The 15408-nt window shown below is 63.0% G+C and overlaps 1 protein-coding gene across 1 annotated transcript; it reads left to right on the forward strand.

The window, feature by feature from the left end:
• Positions 1 to 2370: 2370 nt before the first annotated feature.
• On the forward strand, positions 2371 to 10829 carry LOC141977182 (electron transfer flavoprotein subunit beta-like). The gene is made up of 7 exons (XM_074938541.1): positions 2371 to 2474; positions 3244 to 3399; positions 3900 to 4058; positions 8134 to 8196; positions 8431 to 8589; positions 10137 to 10318; positions 10643 to 10829. Exons 1-6 carry the CDS (start codon positions 2418 to 2420, stop codon positions 10305 to 10307), a joined length of 765 nt encoding a protein of 254 aa, XP_074794642.1. The 5' UTR covers positions 2371 to 2417; the 3' UTR covers positions 10308 to 10318; positions 10643 to 10829.
• Positions 10830 to 15408: the final 4579 nt, after the last annotated feature.

Raw genomic sequence — 15408 nt, forward strand, 5'->3', positions numbered from 1 at the left:
CCCCGTGGTGGGCAGTCCTGGGGGTTAAGCCCGCCAGTGCCCAGTGGTGGGCAGTCCTGGGGGTTAAGCCCGCCAGTGCCCAGTGGTGGGCAGTCCTGGGGGTTAACCCGACAGGTTTTTCAGCGTTTCTGTGCCTGGTCTCCCCTGTCTATGATGGGCTCCAAGCTGGGGGCGGCCGGGCTCTGTTTCTCCTGCGTGGCGACCGTCCTGCTGGCGGTATCCGCTGCAACCGAGTCCTGGCTCCAGCTCTGGGTCCTGGGCATTGTCATTCACCGGGGTCTGTGGAGGGAGTGTCAGCTGGGGGCCTGCACCCCCTTCCAGGGCCAGCGAGGTAGGGACATCGGGTTAACCCTGCTGTTATCCAGTGGCAGGGAGTCCCACTGGTTAAACATTCTCTTATCCGGTGGCATGGAGTCCCACAGGTTAACCCAGCTCTTACTTAGTGGCAGGCTGTGACCCGGCTTAACCCTGCCAATTTAAGGCCCAGTGCAGGGGAGTCCCACATGCTCCATCATCAGGGAGTAGCTGCATGGGGGAACTGACTGAAGGAAGAGTGGGGGGCTCAGCTCTACCCCCAAGGAGCAAGCCCTGTGTTGGGGGGGGGCAGCTCCCCCTTTTCCTCCCCACTTTGCTGCTGTCAATGCCCCGTGCATGGAGTGTTGGGGCCATCCACCGGCCACATGGGGACACGGCAGGGCATGGGGAATAGTCCTGGGGGCTGGGTCGAACCCGGACCAGGTGCTGTGGGACCCCAGGGCAGGAGTTGGGGGGGACCCCAGGGTGTGCAGACGGGTGGGGGTGACAGGGTGAGCTCTCACTGACCCCCCCCCGCCCCCAGCGTATGTGGGAGTATCACGGGGCTGCCTGGTTTTGGCCGTCGTGGCCGGCTACCTCTCCGTGCTGTGTGGGGCCCTGGCGCTCGCCCCCCGCCCGGCCCCCAAGAGACTCGACTGGGTCCGGGGGGCTGCTGCTCTCTGCTTCCTCACAGGTAAGGGGAACCCCCCAAATCCCTCTCCTGCTCTCTGACCTCCAAACTGCCTCCCCCCTTCCCAGCCCTCATGACCCCCAACCTCTTTCTACCCCCCAACCCCACCCTCTGACCCCTAACTCCTCCCCTGCCCCATCCCCTCCTTCCACACTCCTGATCCCCACCCTCCTGCCATCTGACCTCCCCTCCAATTCCTCCAGTTCCCCCCACCTTGACTTCCCACCCCCCAGTTCTCCCCAGCCCCACATCTTGTGTCTCGCAGGCACCTTGGCCGTGGTGGCTCTGGGCTGTTTCATGGGCGGATCGGCCGGGGAAGCAGGTGGCAGCTGGGCCTGGTCGCTGGCTGTGGGCTGGGCAGCGGTGCCCGTGGCCGGGTTGGCAGGTGAGCGCCCATGGGCCCGGGGGGGCGAGGTTTGGGGGGCACACGGAGGAGAAGCGTCTTTCAGCCACGCTGACCCCCCCGATCTGTTCCAGGCACCTGCCACTGCCAGGCTCGGCGGAGGGAGCGACGCTGGCACAGCGGCCCGCGAGGATCGCCCGGCTCGGCGTGGTGCCCCCCAAGGCGCTGGGTCCCCCCGTCTGGCCCCCCAAGCGGAGCTATTAAACCCCGTCTGCCGGCCAGAGGCGCCCCGCGGGACTCAGACCGACTCGGCGCCTCTGGTGGTGGGATGCAGCCACGTCTGGGGCGGGGCAGCTGGGGAACAGCCGCATAGAACTGGCACGGGGGGGTCGATTGCCCGGCGCTGGGGTGAACCCCGGGGGCAGCAAACGGACCCGGCAGCGCCCGGGGGGCAGGAGCGCGGGGGGGGAGGAGCAAACAGCCCGGACGCCTGGGTTCCCTCCCGAGGGGGCGGGGCTCCAGGGCTCAGGCAGGGTCCCGCCCCGTCAATCTTCAGCAGGGGGCGGCAGAGGCCAGTTCCTCGTGAGTGGGCGCTGGCGCCTGCGTCACGCCGCGCGGCCCGGCGCGTCACGAGGCCAGGCAGCCATTGAGCGGCAGGGGCCCATGCTGCACGCCGATTGGCCGGTGGGTTGAGGCCCGCCCATGGGGCACGGTGATTGGTTTCGTAAGAGGCACTGCCCCCTTCGTGATTGGTCAGAAGTTTAAGGTCCGGTCTGGACGCCGCGATTGGCTGTTTCTCGAACCTTTGAACGTTCTGATTGATCGGCTTCGATCTATTCGCCCAATGATAGCACGGATTGGATTCTTTCTCCTGATTGGAACACGGCGCGGCCTGGCTGCGACTGGCTGAACGCCCCACATGCCGCGTTCCCATTGGCCGAGCCTGAGGTCGCGCCTACGATTGGGTCTCTGGGCGGCCCGCCCCTCAGCCTATTGGGCGCAGTTGTCCAGCCCCGCCCCGGCCCAATACCCCGCTCCCTGATTGGCTCAGATCCCAAAAGGGGGCGTGGCCAGACGCGGAGCGGGGCAATGGCGGCGTTGCGGGCGCTGGTTGGGGTGAAGCGGGTCATAGACTATGCCGTGAAGGTGGGCGGGGCTCGGACGCCTGGGTCCCTGTCTCGGGGGTGGTGCTCGGACGCCTGGGTCCCTGTCTCGGCCCCTGTCTCGGGCGGGGGAGGAGGCGCTCGGACGCCTGGGTCCCTCCCTGTTCCTCGAGGCGGGGGGCGCTCGGACGCCTGGGTCCCTGCCTCGGCCCCTGCCTCGGGGGCGGGGTCCCTCGGACGCCTGGGTCCCTGCCTCGGCCCCTGCCTCGGGGGCGGGGTCCCTCGGACGCCTGGGTCCCTGCCTCGGCCCCTGCCTCGGGGGCGGGGTCCCTCGGACGCCTGGGTCCCTGCCTCGGCCCCTGCCTCGGGGGCGGGGTCCCTCGGACGCCTGGGTCCCTGCCTCGGCCCCTGCCTCGGGGGCGGGGTCCCTCGGACGCCTGGGTCCCTGCCTCGGCCCCTGCCTCGGGGGCGGGGTCCCTCGGACGCCTGGGTCCCTGCCTCGGCCCCTGCCTCGGGGGCGGGGTCCCTCGGACGCCTGGGTCCCTGCCTCGGCCCCTGCCTCGGGGGCGGGGTCCCTCGGACGCCTGGGTCCCTGCCTCGGCCCCTGCCTCGGGGGCGGGGTCCCTCGGACGCCTGGGTCCCTGCCTCGGCCCCTGTCTCGGGGGCGGGGTCCCTCGGACGCCTGGGTCCCTGCCTCGGCCCCTGTCTCGGGGGCGGGGGCGCTCGGACGCCTGGGTCCCTGCCTCGGCCCCTGTCTCGGGGGCGGGGGCGCTCGTACGCCTGGGTCCGCGCGGTGACGCTCTGCCCCCCAGGTGCGGGTGCGGCCGGGCGGCGGGGTGGTGACGGACGGGGTGAAACACTCCATGAACCCCTTCTGCGAGATCGCTCTGGAGGAGGCCGTGCGGCTGCGGGAGCGGCGCCTGCTGCAGGAGATCGTGGTGGTCAGCTGCGGGCCCCCCCAATGTCAGGTACTCCCCCCGCCCTCCCGGTGCTTCCTGACCCCCCCCCCCCCGTATCCCCTCCGCCAGGTACCCCCCCAGTGCTTCCTGCCCCCCCAGTGCCAGGATCCCCCCCTCCCCCCAATGCTTCCTGACCCCCTGTCCGTCCCCCCAGTGACAGGTACCCCCCTCTTCCCCCCCCACCTGCCAAGTACCGGCCCCCCCTCGCTCTCCCTTACCCCCCCAGTTCCAGGTACCAGTCCCCACCCCCTGCCCTACTACAGTCTCCCCCCTGCCTCCCCCCAATCCCAGGTACCGGCTCTCCCCCCAACACCCACCGCCTCAGCCCCATTTGCACAAGGACAGGCGTTGACCAGCCAGAGGGGGCAGAGAGGCCAAGGGCTGGCAGGCCCTGGGGAGACAGCCCCCGTTCTGGGGTCGGGGGTTACATTATGGGGAGCGTATGTTGGGTGGGTCGGGATCCAGGGGCTGCCCAGCCTGCACCTGAATTCTAACTCCGCCCCCTTCAGGAGACCATCCGGACCGCGCTGGCCATGGGGGCTGACCGGGGGCTGCACGTGGAGATCCCAGCCCCCGAGTATGAAAGCCTCGGCCCCTTCCAGGTGGCCAAGATCCTTGCGGCGCTGGCCAAGAAGGAGGGGGTCAGCCTGGTGCTACTGGGCAAGCAGGTGAGTTCCCTTCCCCCGCTCAGCCCCACGGGTCCATCTACCCCAGTATCCCGCCACCTTAGTTGAAACAATAGTAAAGAATAAAATTGTCAGACACATAGAAGAACATAAATTGTTGTGCAAAAGTCAACATGGTTTCTGTAAAGGGAGATCAGGTCTTACTAATCTTTTAGAGTTCTTTGGGGGGGGTCAACAAACGTGGACAAGGGGGATCCAGTGGACATAGTGTACTTAGATTTCTAGAAAGCCTTTGACAAGGTCCCTCACCAAAGGCTCTTACGTAAATTAAAGTGTCATGGACTGAAGGTAAAAAATCCATTGCAATCGACATACTACACTGGCGAGGGTGAGAGACTGTGCCACACACACTCAAAGAAACTGAGGACCCACCTGATCAGCATCCTGTACAGCAGACAGGAGAAGATCAAGAAGGAGCTCTCAAAACTGGAGTGTCTCATACAAAACCAACCTTCCACGCACTCTTCCACGTGGCCGGACTTTACAAAAAGGAGACAAGCCATTTACAACGCAGACGTCACTTCTCTACAGGGGAAAAAGGACAGTAAACTATCTAAACTCCTACATGCCACAGGGAGCTACAACAGTGGTACCCTCAACTCATTTAACGATATTGTTAATCTATCCAACCACACGCTTAGCCTGGCAGAAGAGTCTGTCCTATCTCAGGGACTCTCTCTCTGCCCCACCACCCCCACGAACATGATACAGTTCTGCGGTGATCTGGAAGCCTACTTTCATCGTCTCCGACTTAAGGAATATTTTCAACAGTGCACTGACCCACAGGAACCCTCCTACCAACACTACAAGAAGAAGAATTCTGCGTGGACTACTTCTGACGGTTGAAATGACAGACTGGACTTCTACATCGAGTGCTTCCGCCGACGTGCGCAGGCTGAAATTGTGAACAAACAGCATCATTTGCCCCATAACCTCAGCCGTACAGAACGCAATGCCATCCACAGCCTCAGAAACAACTCTGACGTTATAATCAAAGGGGTTGACAAAGGAGGTGCTGTCGTATAATGAACAGGTCGGATGAGGAACAGGAGGCTGCCAGGCAACTCTCCCACACCACATTCTACAGGCCACTATCCTCTGACCCCACTGAGGGTTACCAAAAGAAACTACACCATGTGCTGAAGAAACTCCCTGCTATAGCCCAGAAACAAATCTACAAGGACACACCCCTTGTACCTTCAAGTCAGCGGCACTGCTATGAGTACCCGCATGGCCCCACAGGATGCCAACATTTTTATGGCTGACCTAGAACAACACTTCCTCAGCTCTTGTCCCTTTCTTTACTTGCTCTACATTGATGACATCTTCATCATATGGACCCACGGAAAGGAGGCCCTTGAAGATTTCCACCTGGATTTCAACAATTTCCACCCCACCATCAACTTCAGCCTGGACCAGTTCACACAAGAGATCCACTTCCTGGACGCTACAGTGCAAATAAGGGATGGTCACATAAACACCACCCTATACTGGAAAACTCCTTCCCGCTATACTTACCTACATGCCTCCAGCTTCCATCCAGGACACATCACACGATCCATTGTCTACAGCCAAGCCCTAAGATACAACCGAATTGTCTCCAATCCCTCAGACAGAGACCAACACCTACGAGATCTTTATCAAGCATTCGTAAAACTACAACACCCACCTGGAGAAGTGAGGAAACAGATTGACAGAGCAAGATGGGTATCCAGAAATCACCTACTACAGGACAGGCCCAACAAGAAAAATAACAGAACATCACTGGCCAGCACGTACAGCCCCCAGCTAAAACCTCTCCAGCACATTATCAACGATCTACAACCTATCCTGGAAAACGATCACTCACTCTCACAGACCTTGGGAGACAGGCCAGTCCCCGCTTACAGACAGCCCCCCAACCTGAAGCAAATACTTACCAGCAACTACATCAACCCAGGAACCAATCCCTGTAGCAATCCTCGTTGCCTACTCTGTCCCCATATCTGCTCTGGCAACACCATCAGAGGACCCAGCCACATCAGCCACACCGTCAGAGGCTCATTCACCTGCACATCTACCAATGTGATATATGCCATCCTGTGCCAGGAATGCCCCTCTGCCATGTACATTGGCCAAACCGGACAGTCCATACATAAAAGAATAAATGGACACAAATCGGACATCGGGAATGGTAACATACAAAAGCCGGTAGGAGAACGCTTCAGTCTTCCTGGACATTCGATAACAGATTTGAAAGTAACTCTACTTGAACAAAAAAACTTCAGAAACAGAGTTCAAAGAGAAACAGCAGAACTAAAAGTCATTTGCAAACTTAACACCATTAATTTGGGCTTGAATAGGGGCTGGGGGTGTCTGGCTTATTACAAAAGCAGCTTTGCGTCTCCTGGAATCGACACCTCCTCATCCATTACTGGGGGTGGACGACATCCACCCGGATCGAATTGGCCCTGTCAGCACTGGTTCTCCACTTGTGAGGTAACTCCCTTCCCTTCATGTGTTGTTATATTTATGTCTGCATCTGTAATTTTCCCTCCATGCATCTGAAGAAGTGGGGTTTTTACCCACGAAAGCTTATGCTCAAATAAATCTGTTAGTCTTTAAGGTGCCACCAGACTCCTTGTTGTTTTAGTGGATACAGACTAACACGGCTACCCCATGATACATGGGATAAGAGGGAAGATCCTTTCATGGATTGAGAACTGGTTAAAAGACAGGGAACAAAGGGTAGGAATAAATGGTAAATTTTCAGAATGGAGAGGGGTAACTAGTGGTGTTCCCCAAGGGTCAGTCCTAGGACCAATCCTATTCAACTAATTCATAAATGATCTGGAGAATGGAGTAAACAATGTGGTGGCAAAGTTTGCAGATACTAAACTGCTCAAGATAGTTAAGACCAAAGCAGACTGTGAAGAACTTGAAAAAGATCTCACCAAACTAAGTGATTGGGCAACAAAATGGCAAATGAAATTTAATGTGGATAAATGTAAAGTAATGCACATTGGGAAAAATAACCCCAACTATACATAGAATATGATGGGGGCTAATTTAGCTACAACTAATCAGGAGAAAGATCTTGGAGTCATTGTGGATAGTTCTCTGAAGATGTGCACACAGTGTGCAGCAGCCGTCAAAAAAGCAAACAGGATGTTAGGAATCATTAAAAAGGGGTAGAGAATAAGACGGAGAATATCTTATGGCCCTTCTATAAATCCATGGTACAGCCACATCTTGAGTACTGCGTACAGATGTGGTCTCCTCATCTTAACGACGATATACTGGCATTAGAAAAGGTTCAGAGAAGGGCAACTAAAATGATTAGGGGTTTGGAACAGGTCCCATATGAGGAAAGATGAAAGAGGCTAGGACTTTTCAGCTTGGAAAAGAGGAGATTAAGGGGGGATATGATAGAGGTCTCTAAAATCAAGAGTGGTGTGGAGAAAGTGAATAAGGAAAAGTTATTTACTTGTTCCCAGAATATAAGAACTAGGGGCCATCAAATGAAATCAGTGGGCAGCAGATTTAAAACAAATAAAAGGAAGTTGTTCTTCACACAGCGCACAGTCAACCTGTGGAACTCCTTGCCTGAGGAGGTTGTGAAGGCGAGGACTATAAGAGGGTTTAAAAGAGAACTGGATAAATTCATGGAGGCTAAGTCCATTAATGGCTATTAGCCAGGATGGGTAAGGAATGGTGTCCCTAGCCTCTGTTTGTCAGAGGGTGGAGATGGATGGCAGGGGAGAGATCACTTGATCAGTACCTGTTAGGTTCACTCACTTCAGGGCACCTGGCATTGGCCACTGTCGGTAGAGAGGACACTGGGCTGGATGGACCTTTGGTCTGACCCAATATGGCCATTCTTATGTTATGTTCTCCCCGCTCAGCCCCATGGGCCCATCTACCCCAGTATCCTGCCTCCTCCCTGCTCAGTCCCACAGGCCCATCCACCCTGGTATCTCACCTGCTGTGCCATCCCAGCTTGTGACACTGCTCCCTGCGGTGGTGGGAAGGGGCCCAAGGGGCCCGTCCAGGGTGTGACTCTTTTTCTCCTTCCCAGGCGATCGACGACGACTGCAACCAGACAGGGCAGATGACGGCTGCGCTGCTGGACTGGCCCCAGGTGCCTGCCCCCATGGGGGGAGGGGGGACAGTGTCCCAGCAGCAGGGGGCTCTGGAAGCTGGGGTGGGGGTGGGGGCTCCCGGCAGCAGGGGGCTCTGGAACCTGCGGGGGAGGGCCCCAGCAGTGTAGGATAGTAAGGGGTGGGGGCAAAGGATCCTGGGCCTGTGGGGGCGGGCGGGGGGGGGGATCCTGGGTGGGGGGCACTAACACCCACCTCCTCCCTGTGCCCTGCAGGGGACCTTCGCCTCCGCGCTGACGCTGGAGGGGGAGCAGCTGACGGTGGAGCGGGAGGTGGACGGGGGGCTGGAGAGCATCCGGCTCAGGCTGCCGGCCGTGGTGACAGCCGACCTGCGCCTCAACGAGCCCCGTTACGCCACCCTGCCCAACATCATGGTGAGGGGAGGCTGCTTCTGGGGCGGGGCGGGGGGCTGGTTATACGGGGACCCCTCCCCCGGCTCAGACTCAGCCAGCTCTGGGGCGGGGCAGGGGCTGTTTATACGGGGACGCTTCCCCTGGCACGGAGATGCAGCCACTTCTGGGGTGCAATAGCCAGGTAACTGATAGGATCCCTGGGGTGCAACCTGGAAATAGCTTTCAGCTGAGCCCCCTTTCACTCTCCGGCCTGGGCTCTCTCTCAACGCTTCGCTAGTGACAAGCCCCAAACCCCTCCAGGCCCTGGCGCCCCCCACCCAGCAAGGTCGCGGGAATGCTCCGAGAGCCGCTCACCCAGGGCAAGGCCCCGCCTGGCCCCCCACAGCTGTACCCTCCCACCTGGCCCGTGTACGTTCGTTACCCATCCGGCCCCTCCCTCGATGCGGCGAGGACACGCACCAGCCTTTGCAAAGCGAGCTGCGGGTTCCCGAGCGCCCTGTTTGAGGGATGAACCCCCGAGAGCGGGACAGTACGGGACTGTAAGCGGTCGCCGTCAAAGGGCAGAGAGCAAAGAAACGGGAAGCTAAAGGCCCAATGTCCATCTGACACCGTCTCATCCTGGGCAGAGTTGAGATCTGCCACTTTCTCACCCTGCTGCATGTTCACGGCCGTAACGCGCCGGTTTCCCTCCGAGACCAGGGCCAGGCTCCTTGGTTGAAGTTTTCTCTTCCCCATGCCCCGGTTGCTGCCAGCGTCGGTGGGGGAGGAGAAAGGCCGAGACAAGGTGCCACCGTCCGCTGTTGTGTCCCCCAGGCCGTGTGCCCAGCAGACACGGCCTGAGCGGTCCCCTGGTGGGGTCGCGTCCACCTGAGCCATGGGGTGGATCCGTCCCCATTGAGCTAAATCCCTTGACTGCAGCTCGCTGGCTGAGCAGGGGTCGGTGAGCGGCCTCCTGGGTGGGGGTCCCGTGTGTGTCACCAGCGTATTTCACACAGTAAAATCTCATATCCCCCCTACCCCGGGGGTTTGGGGGGGGGGGGTGTTTGGACAGAACAGCGGGTTTCAGCAAGTCGGACGATACCGTACCCGGCCCGCTCCCTGTGGAACCTCCCAGCCACGCTTGAGCGGTGAATACGGGGGTCAGCAGGGGCCGTTCGGAGGTGCAGCGTGTAACCGGGACGGCCACATGACACCAGACCACAATGTCGGAGTTTGCTGTGCGGGAAATGTCAGGAACTGGATCCTGATGGGACTCCTGGGTTCTAACCCCGGGTCTGGGAGGGAGTGGCGGGCAGCTGGGAGCCAGGACTCCTGGGTTCTATCCCCAGCCCTTGAGGGGGGATGGGATCTAGTGGCTAGAGCAGGGGGGCTGGGAGCCAGGACTCCTGGGTTCCACGCCTGGCGCTCTCAGAGGAGTGGGGTCTAATGGCTAGAGTGCGGGGTGGGGGCTGGGAGCCAGGACTCCTGGGTTCCACGCCTGGCTCTCTCAGGGGAGTTTGGTCTAGTGGCTAGAGCAGGGGGGGCTGGGAGCCAGGACTCCTGGGTTCCACTCCTGGCTCTCTCCCCAGAAAGCCAAGAAGAAGAAGATCGAGGTGCTGAAGGCGTCGGACCTGGGGGTCGATCTCTCCTCCCGGGTGGCCATGCAGCGTGTGGAAGAGCCGCCCCAGCGCCAGGCCGGCGTCAAGGTGGAGACCGTGGACGACCTCGTGGGCAAGCTGAAGGAGGGGGGCCTGATCTGAGCCCCCGGCCGGTGAGTGCAGCCCCTGCCCCGGCAGGGCTGGGCACGGGTGGGGGCGCTCTCCCCTTGCAGATACTGACAGTACTAGGGAGAGAACCCAGGAGTCCTGGCTGTCAGCCCCCCCACTCTAACTACTAGACCGCACTCCACTTCCGGAGCTGAGAGATCATCCCAGGAGTCTTGGCCCACCCCTGCTCTAACCACAAGAGCCCACTCCCCTTCTAGAGCCAGGGGTAGAACCCAGGAGTCCTGGCCCCTCCCTTCCCTTCCCCCCCGCCCCTGGAGTCGTCCCCCCAACTCTGGCACTGATCTCTCTGTGGCTTGTTTCTCTTCCAGCCCCTCCTGGAGCCGCTGCACCCGGCTCTCCTGCTGCTGTGACGGGCGGTGCCTTGGGGGTCCCCATCCCCGCGACCTGGCACTGCCCCCCATGATTGTAACCGTGCTGCCTTCCGGCCCCGCCGGCTGTCCCTCGAGCCGCTGCTCCGTCAGCCCTGTGCTCGGGAACCATAAAGCCCTCTGGGTCTTTGGAGAGTCGCTGTCCGTCTGTCGTGCATCCGCCCCCCTCTTCTGCCCCAGCCGTGCCTGGGGAGGGGCCCTGGCTTTGGGGTCTCCCCAGGCCTAGAGGGGGGACTGACGGTGGGTTTTGTGGAATAAAGGTGGGGTGTACAGGGACTGGGGGTGGGATTATGGGCAATTATGGGGGTGGGGTTTATTGTAGAATGGGCGTGGCTTGGGAAGACAGGGTGGGGCTGCAGGGGGAAGAGGTGCAGATTATGGGGGGGAGTGGTAGGGGTGGGGCTTATTGGGGGTGGGATGCCTGGGGGTGGGGCTTATTGGAGGAATGATTCCCAGGAGCTGGTGCAGACCCCCCAGGGAGGCATGAACGGGGGCCTGTCACCAGAGCTGGGAACAATCCCTGGGGGGTTTGGCCAGGTGGCTCCTCCCCTCGCTTGCAACCCAGGATCTGGGACCATTGGAGGAAAAGCAAAGGAGGTGGATCTTTCTGTTCCCCTGTGGAACTCCCTGCCACTGTGAATGTTCATCCTCCTGCACGGCTCCATGTGCTGGGCGTAGCAGAGCCCCTGGGGGGCCAGGGGAGATGAGCCCCTGGGGGCGGCAGCCCAGCTCCCACCTCTTCCTCTGCCACAGTTGGCCCAGGTCAGTGTCCATCCTGCATGAGATGGGCCTCAGTTCACCCCGGCTCTGGGGCCCTGCCTGCTGCAGCCAGCCCCAGGCTGAATTTGTGGGGGGGGAGGGAGCACTTTAAAAATGGGTCCATCAAATCAGTGCTCAGGAGGGGAGGATCCCCCCAAATCCAGTGTGAAAAGGGAGGTTGCAGAGTGTCCTGGCAAGCAGGGGCTGGCATGGGGGGGGTCCCCAGGGAGCCATGGGGGGAGCCCTGCAGGGCAAAGGAGGGGGGAAGAGGTTTTGGCTGAACTCAGTGCTAGGGCAGGGGGTGAACGGCTGCCATGGCCCCTTGAACGGGCCCTCTGCTGGGTGGGGGGGGCTGAGTCCATCTGCTTCCACGCCAAAGAGGCTGATGACACACACACACACCCCTCCCCCCCCCCCACAATTTTCCCTGCCCTGCATTTGGCTGCTGTGGGGGCTCAGCTCAGCTTGGCTGATGCACGGATGCAGCCACCTCTGGGCTGGAGCAACCACATACAACGCGGCGGGGGGACGGTTTGCCCAGCGCTGAGATGCCGCAGCTGGGGAGCAGGGCAGAGAGATGCTGCGGGTTGCCAATTACAGCAGCTGCCGCCTGCGCCGATGGGGGCTGGTCCCCCCCACAGAGGAACAACCCCCCCCCCCCAGGACCTATTGCTAGAAAGGGCTCGACCCCTCCCCGGCAGCCTCCTTCCGCCCCCCCCGCCTGTGCCCTGCCCCCTGCCCCACCCGCTCCCTCCCCCTCCTGCCCCCCTGCCTGTGCTCTGCACCCTGCCCCCCCGCTCCCTGCCCTCCGACCCCCCCCGTGCCCCGCACTCTGTCCCCAACCCGCACCCTGCCCTTCCCAACCCCCCGTGCCCCGCACCCTGCCCCTCCCACGGCCCCGCCTGTGCTCCGCACCCTGCCCCTCCCACTGCCCAGCCTCTCCCAACCCCCCCATGCCCCGCTCCCTGTCCCCCCCCCGCACCCTGCCTCTCCCACTGCCCAGCCTCTGCTCCGCACCCTGCCCCCCGCTCCCTGCCTCTCCCAACCCCCCCCGTGCCCCACACCCTGCCCCTCCCATCCCCGCCTCTGCTCCGCACCCTGCCCCCCCCGCTCCCTGCCTCTCCCATCCCCCCGTGCCCCGCACCCTGTCCCCCCCCGCCCCCTGCCCCTCCCACTGCCCAGCCTCTGCTCCGCACCCTGTCCCCCCCCGCTCCCTGCCTCTCCCAACCCCCCCCCGTGCCCCGCACCCTGCCCCTCCCATCCCCCGCCTCTGCTCCGCACCCTGCCCCCCCCCGCTCCCTGCCTCTCCCATCCCCCCGCCTGTGCTCCGCACCCTGTCCCCCACCCACCCCGCCGGCTTAACCGGTTCCCCGCCTGCAGCGCCGGGAGAACTGAGCCTTTGTCCCCCCCCCCCCCCCAGGTGTTTGTGTCTCGGCCCCACTGCCCCTCCCCGCGCCCGGCCAGGTCCCCCCCCGCCCCTGTCATGGCCGGCGCCGCCCGGCTCCTGCTGCTGCTGCTGCTGGGTGAGTGCGGGGGGGGCCTGGGCTGAGGGGAGTCCTGCGGGGGGAGGGGTGAATGGGGGCCTGGCCCCTCCCCCCGGACCTACGCGGGGGGGAGACACGGTCCCGGAAACGTCAACACGGGACAGAATCGCTCAGGGAAGATTCACCGGAGCCTCCAGGGCTCCCCGGGACCTGCCCCCTCCGCCCCGTACTGACCCCCCCCCCACGGGCGAGGGATTCGGTGCCCACGGAATTGGGCTGGGGGAGGAAACGGTTCGGGAGAGAACCCAGGAGTCCTGGCTCCCAGCCCGCCCACCGCCCAGAGAACCCAGGAGTCCTGGCTCCCAGTCCCCCCCCCCAACCACTAACACCACTCCCCTCCCACAGCAGCAGGCCCCATTGGACCCCCAGGGACCCGATGAATCAGAGCCATGGCTCGCTGCGAGCGCCCCCCATCACTGCCCCCCAGCCCCGGCTCGGCCTGACGCAGCCTCTGGCCCCAGGCCCAGCCCACGGCCAGGCTGCAATCGACTGGGGCTGTTTCCAGGGGATGGGGGGGGCTCATCCAGCACAGAGCTGCAGCTGCTTCTGGGGTGGGGCAGCTGAGGAACAGCCACACATAACGCTGCACGGGGACGGCTCGCTAGAGATGAGAGCGGGAAGGAAGAAGGATCCTGTGTTAAATCCAGCCACAGGAGGGATCAGGCAGCAGGAAATCCCCCTCCTTGGCTATTGCCAAATCACCAGGGCCAATGCACGGGGGGCCTGATGGCCACAAAGGAGCCGGGGGCTGCGGGTCGGGAGTGAGGGGCACCGGCAGAGCTGGGGGATGGACCCAGGGCTGGGCTGGCAGGGGCTGCGGGTCGGGAGTGAGGGGCACCGGCAGGGCTGGGGGATGGACCCAGGGCTGGGCTGGCAGGGGCTGCGGGTCGGGAGTGAGGGGCACCGGCAGAGCTGGGGGGTGGACCCAGGGCTGGGCTGGCAGGGGCTGCGGGTCGGGAGTGAGGGGCACCGGCAGGGCTGGGGGATGGACCCAGGTCTGGGCTGGCAGGGGGCTGCGGGTCGGGAGTGAGGGGCACCGGCAGAGCTGGGGGGTGGACCCAGGGCTGGGCTGGCAGGGGCTGCGGGTCGGGAGTGAGGGGCACCGGCAGAGCTGGGGGGCGGACCCAGGGCTGGGCTGGCAGGGGCTGCGGGTCGGGAGTGAGGGGCACCGGCAGAGCTGGGGGGTGGACCCAGGGCTGGGCTGGCAGGGGCTGCGGGTCGGGAGTGAGGGGCACCGGCAGAGCTGGGGGGTGGACCCAGGGCTGGGCTGGCAGGGGCTGCGGGTCGGGAGTGAGGGGCACCGGCAGAGCTGGGGGGTGGACCCAGGGCTGGGCTGGCAGGGGCTGCGGGTCGGGAGTGAGGGGCACTGGCAGAGCTGGGGGGTGGACCCAGGGCTGGGCTGGCAGGGGGCTGCGGGTCGGGAGTGAGGGGCACCAGCAGCGCTGACCTTCTGCCAGGTTTCTCTCCGCATTGATCTATTTTGGGACGAGGCAGCTGCTCCCATCAAGGCTCCTTCTCCCCCAGTCCCCGGGCCGCTGGGTCCCTGACTCATCCAGAGGCGGGTGGGGAGGAGATCTGAGGCTGGGGGCTCTGCAGGGAGCTGAGGGGGCCAGGATGGAGGCTGCAGAATCCAGGCCAAGAACCGGCTGCCAAGGTCATCGCCGTGGAAAACGGCCCAGATAGAGCTTAGCCGGTGCCCCTCACTCCCGACCCGCAGCCCCCTGCCCGCCCAGCCCTGCCCCCCTCCGCTCTGCTGGTGCCCCTCACTCCTGACCCGCAGCCCCCTGCCCGCCCAGCCCAGCCCCCCTCCGCTCTGCTGGTGCCCCTCACTCCCGACCCGCAGCCCCCTGCTAAACCAGCTGCCCTGCCCCACACAGTGTTCTGCCGATACCTGTCAGGTCTAGCTCTGGGTGGGGAGTGGCGTCTAGTGGTCAGAGCACAGGGGGCTGGGAGCCAGGACTCCTGGGTTCCATCTCCAGCTCCAGGAGGGGAGTGGGGTCCAGTTGTTTTTGCTGGGGGGAGCTGGGAGCCCGGACTCCTGGGTTCTATTCCTCCATTGCCACTGGGTGCTCACAGCTGGCACGGGGGGTGGGCTGTGTGTGGGGATCTGAGCGGCTACTTAGCCGGTCTGGGGGGCTACAGCGGGTGGGGGGTGACTGACAGAGGAGAGGATTCAGTCTCCGTGTTGGGGGTGGGGGGAGCTGGACCTGCCCATTGGACAGGTGGCGGGGGAGGGGGAGGGCAAAGACTCCCTGGGACCCCTGGGCAGGGGTGGGGGGGCGGAACCGAGCCCGGAACTAACCAGCCTCCCTCTGTCTCCCCCCCAGGCAGCACGTTCCCCTTCCCCCTCCAGCTGCCCCCCGGCCCCCTGGCGGTGCTGCTGGGGGGGAACCTCTCGATCCC

Source organism: Natator depressus, chromosome 24 (assembly GCF_965152275.1).
Source record: "Natator depressus isolate rNatDep1 chromosome 24, rNatDep2.hap1, whole genome shotgun sequence".
In the NCBI taxonomy this organism is placed as follows: Eukaryota; Metazoa; Chordata; order Testudines; family Cheloniidae; genus Natator; species Natator depressus.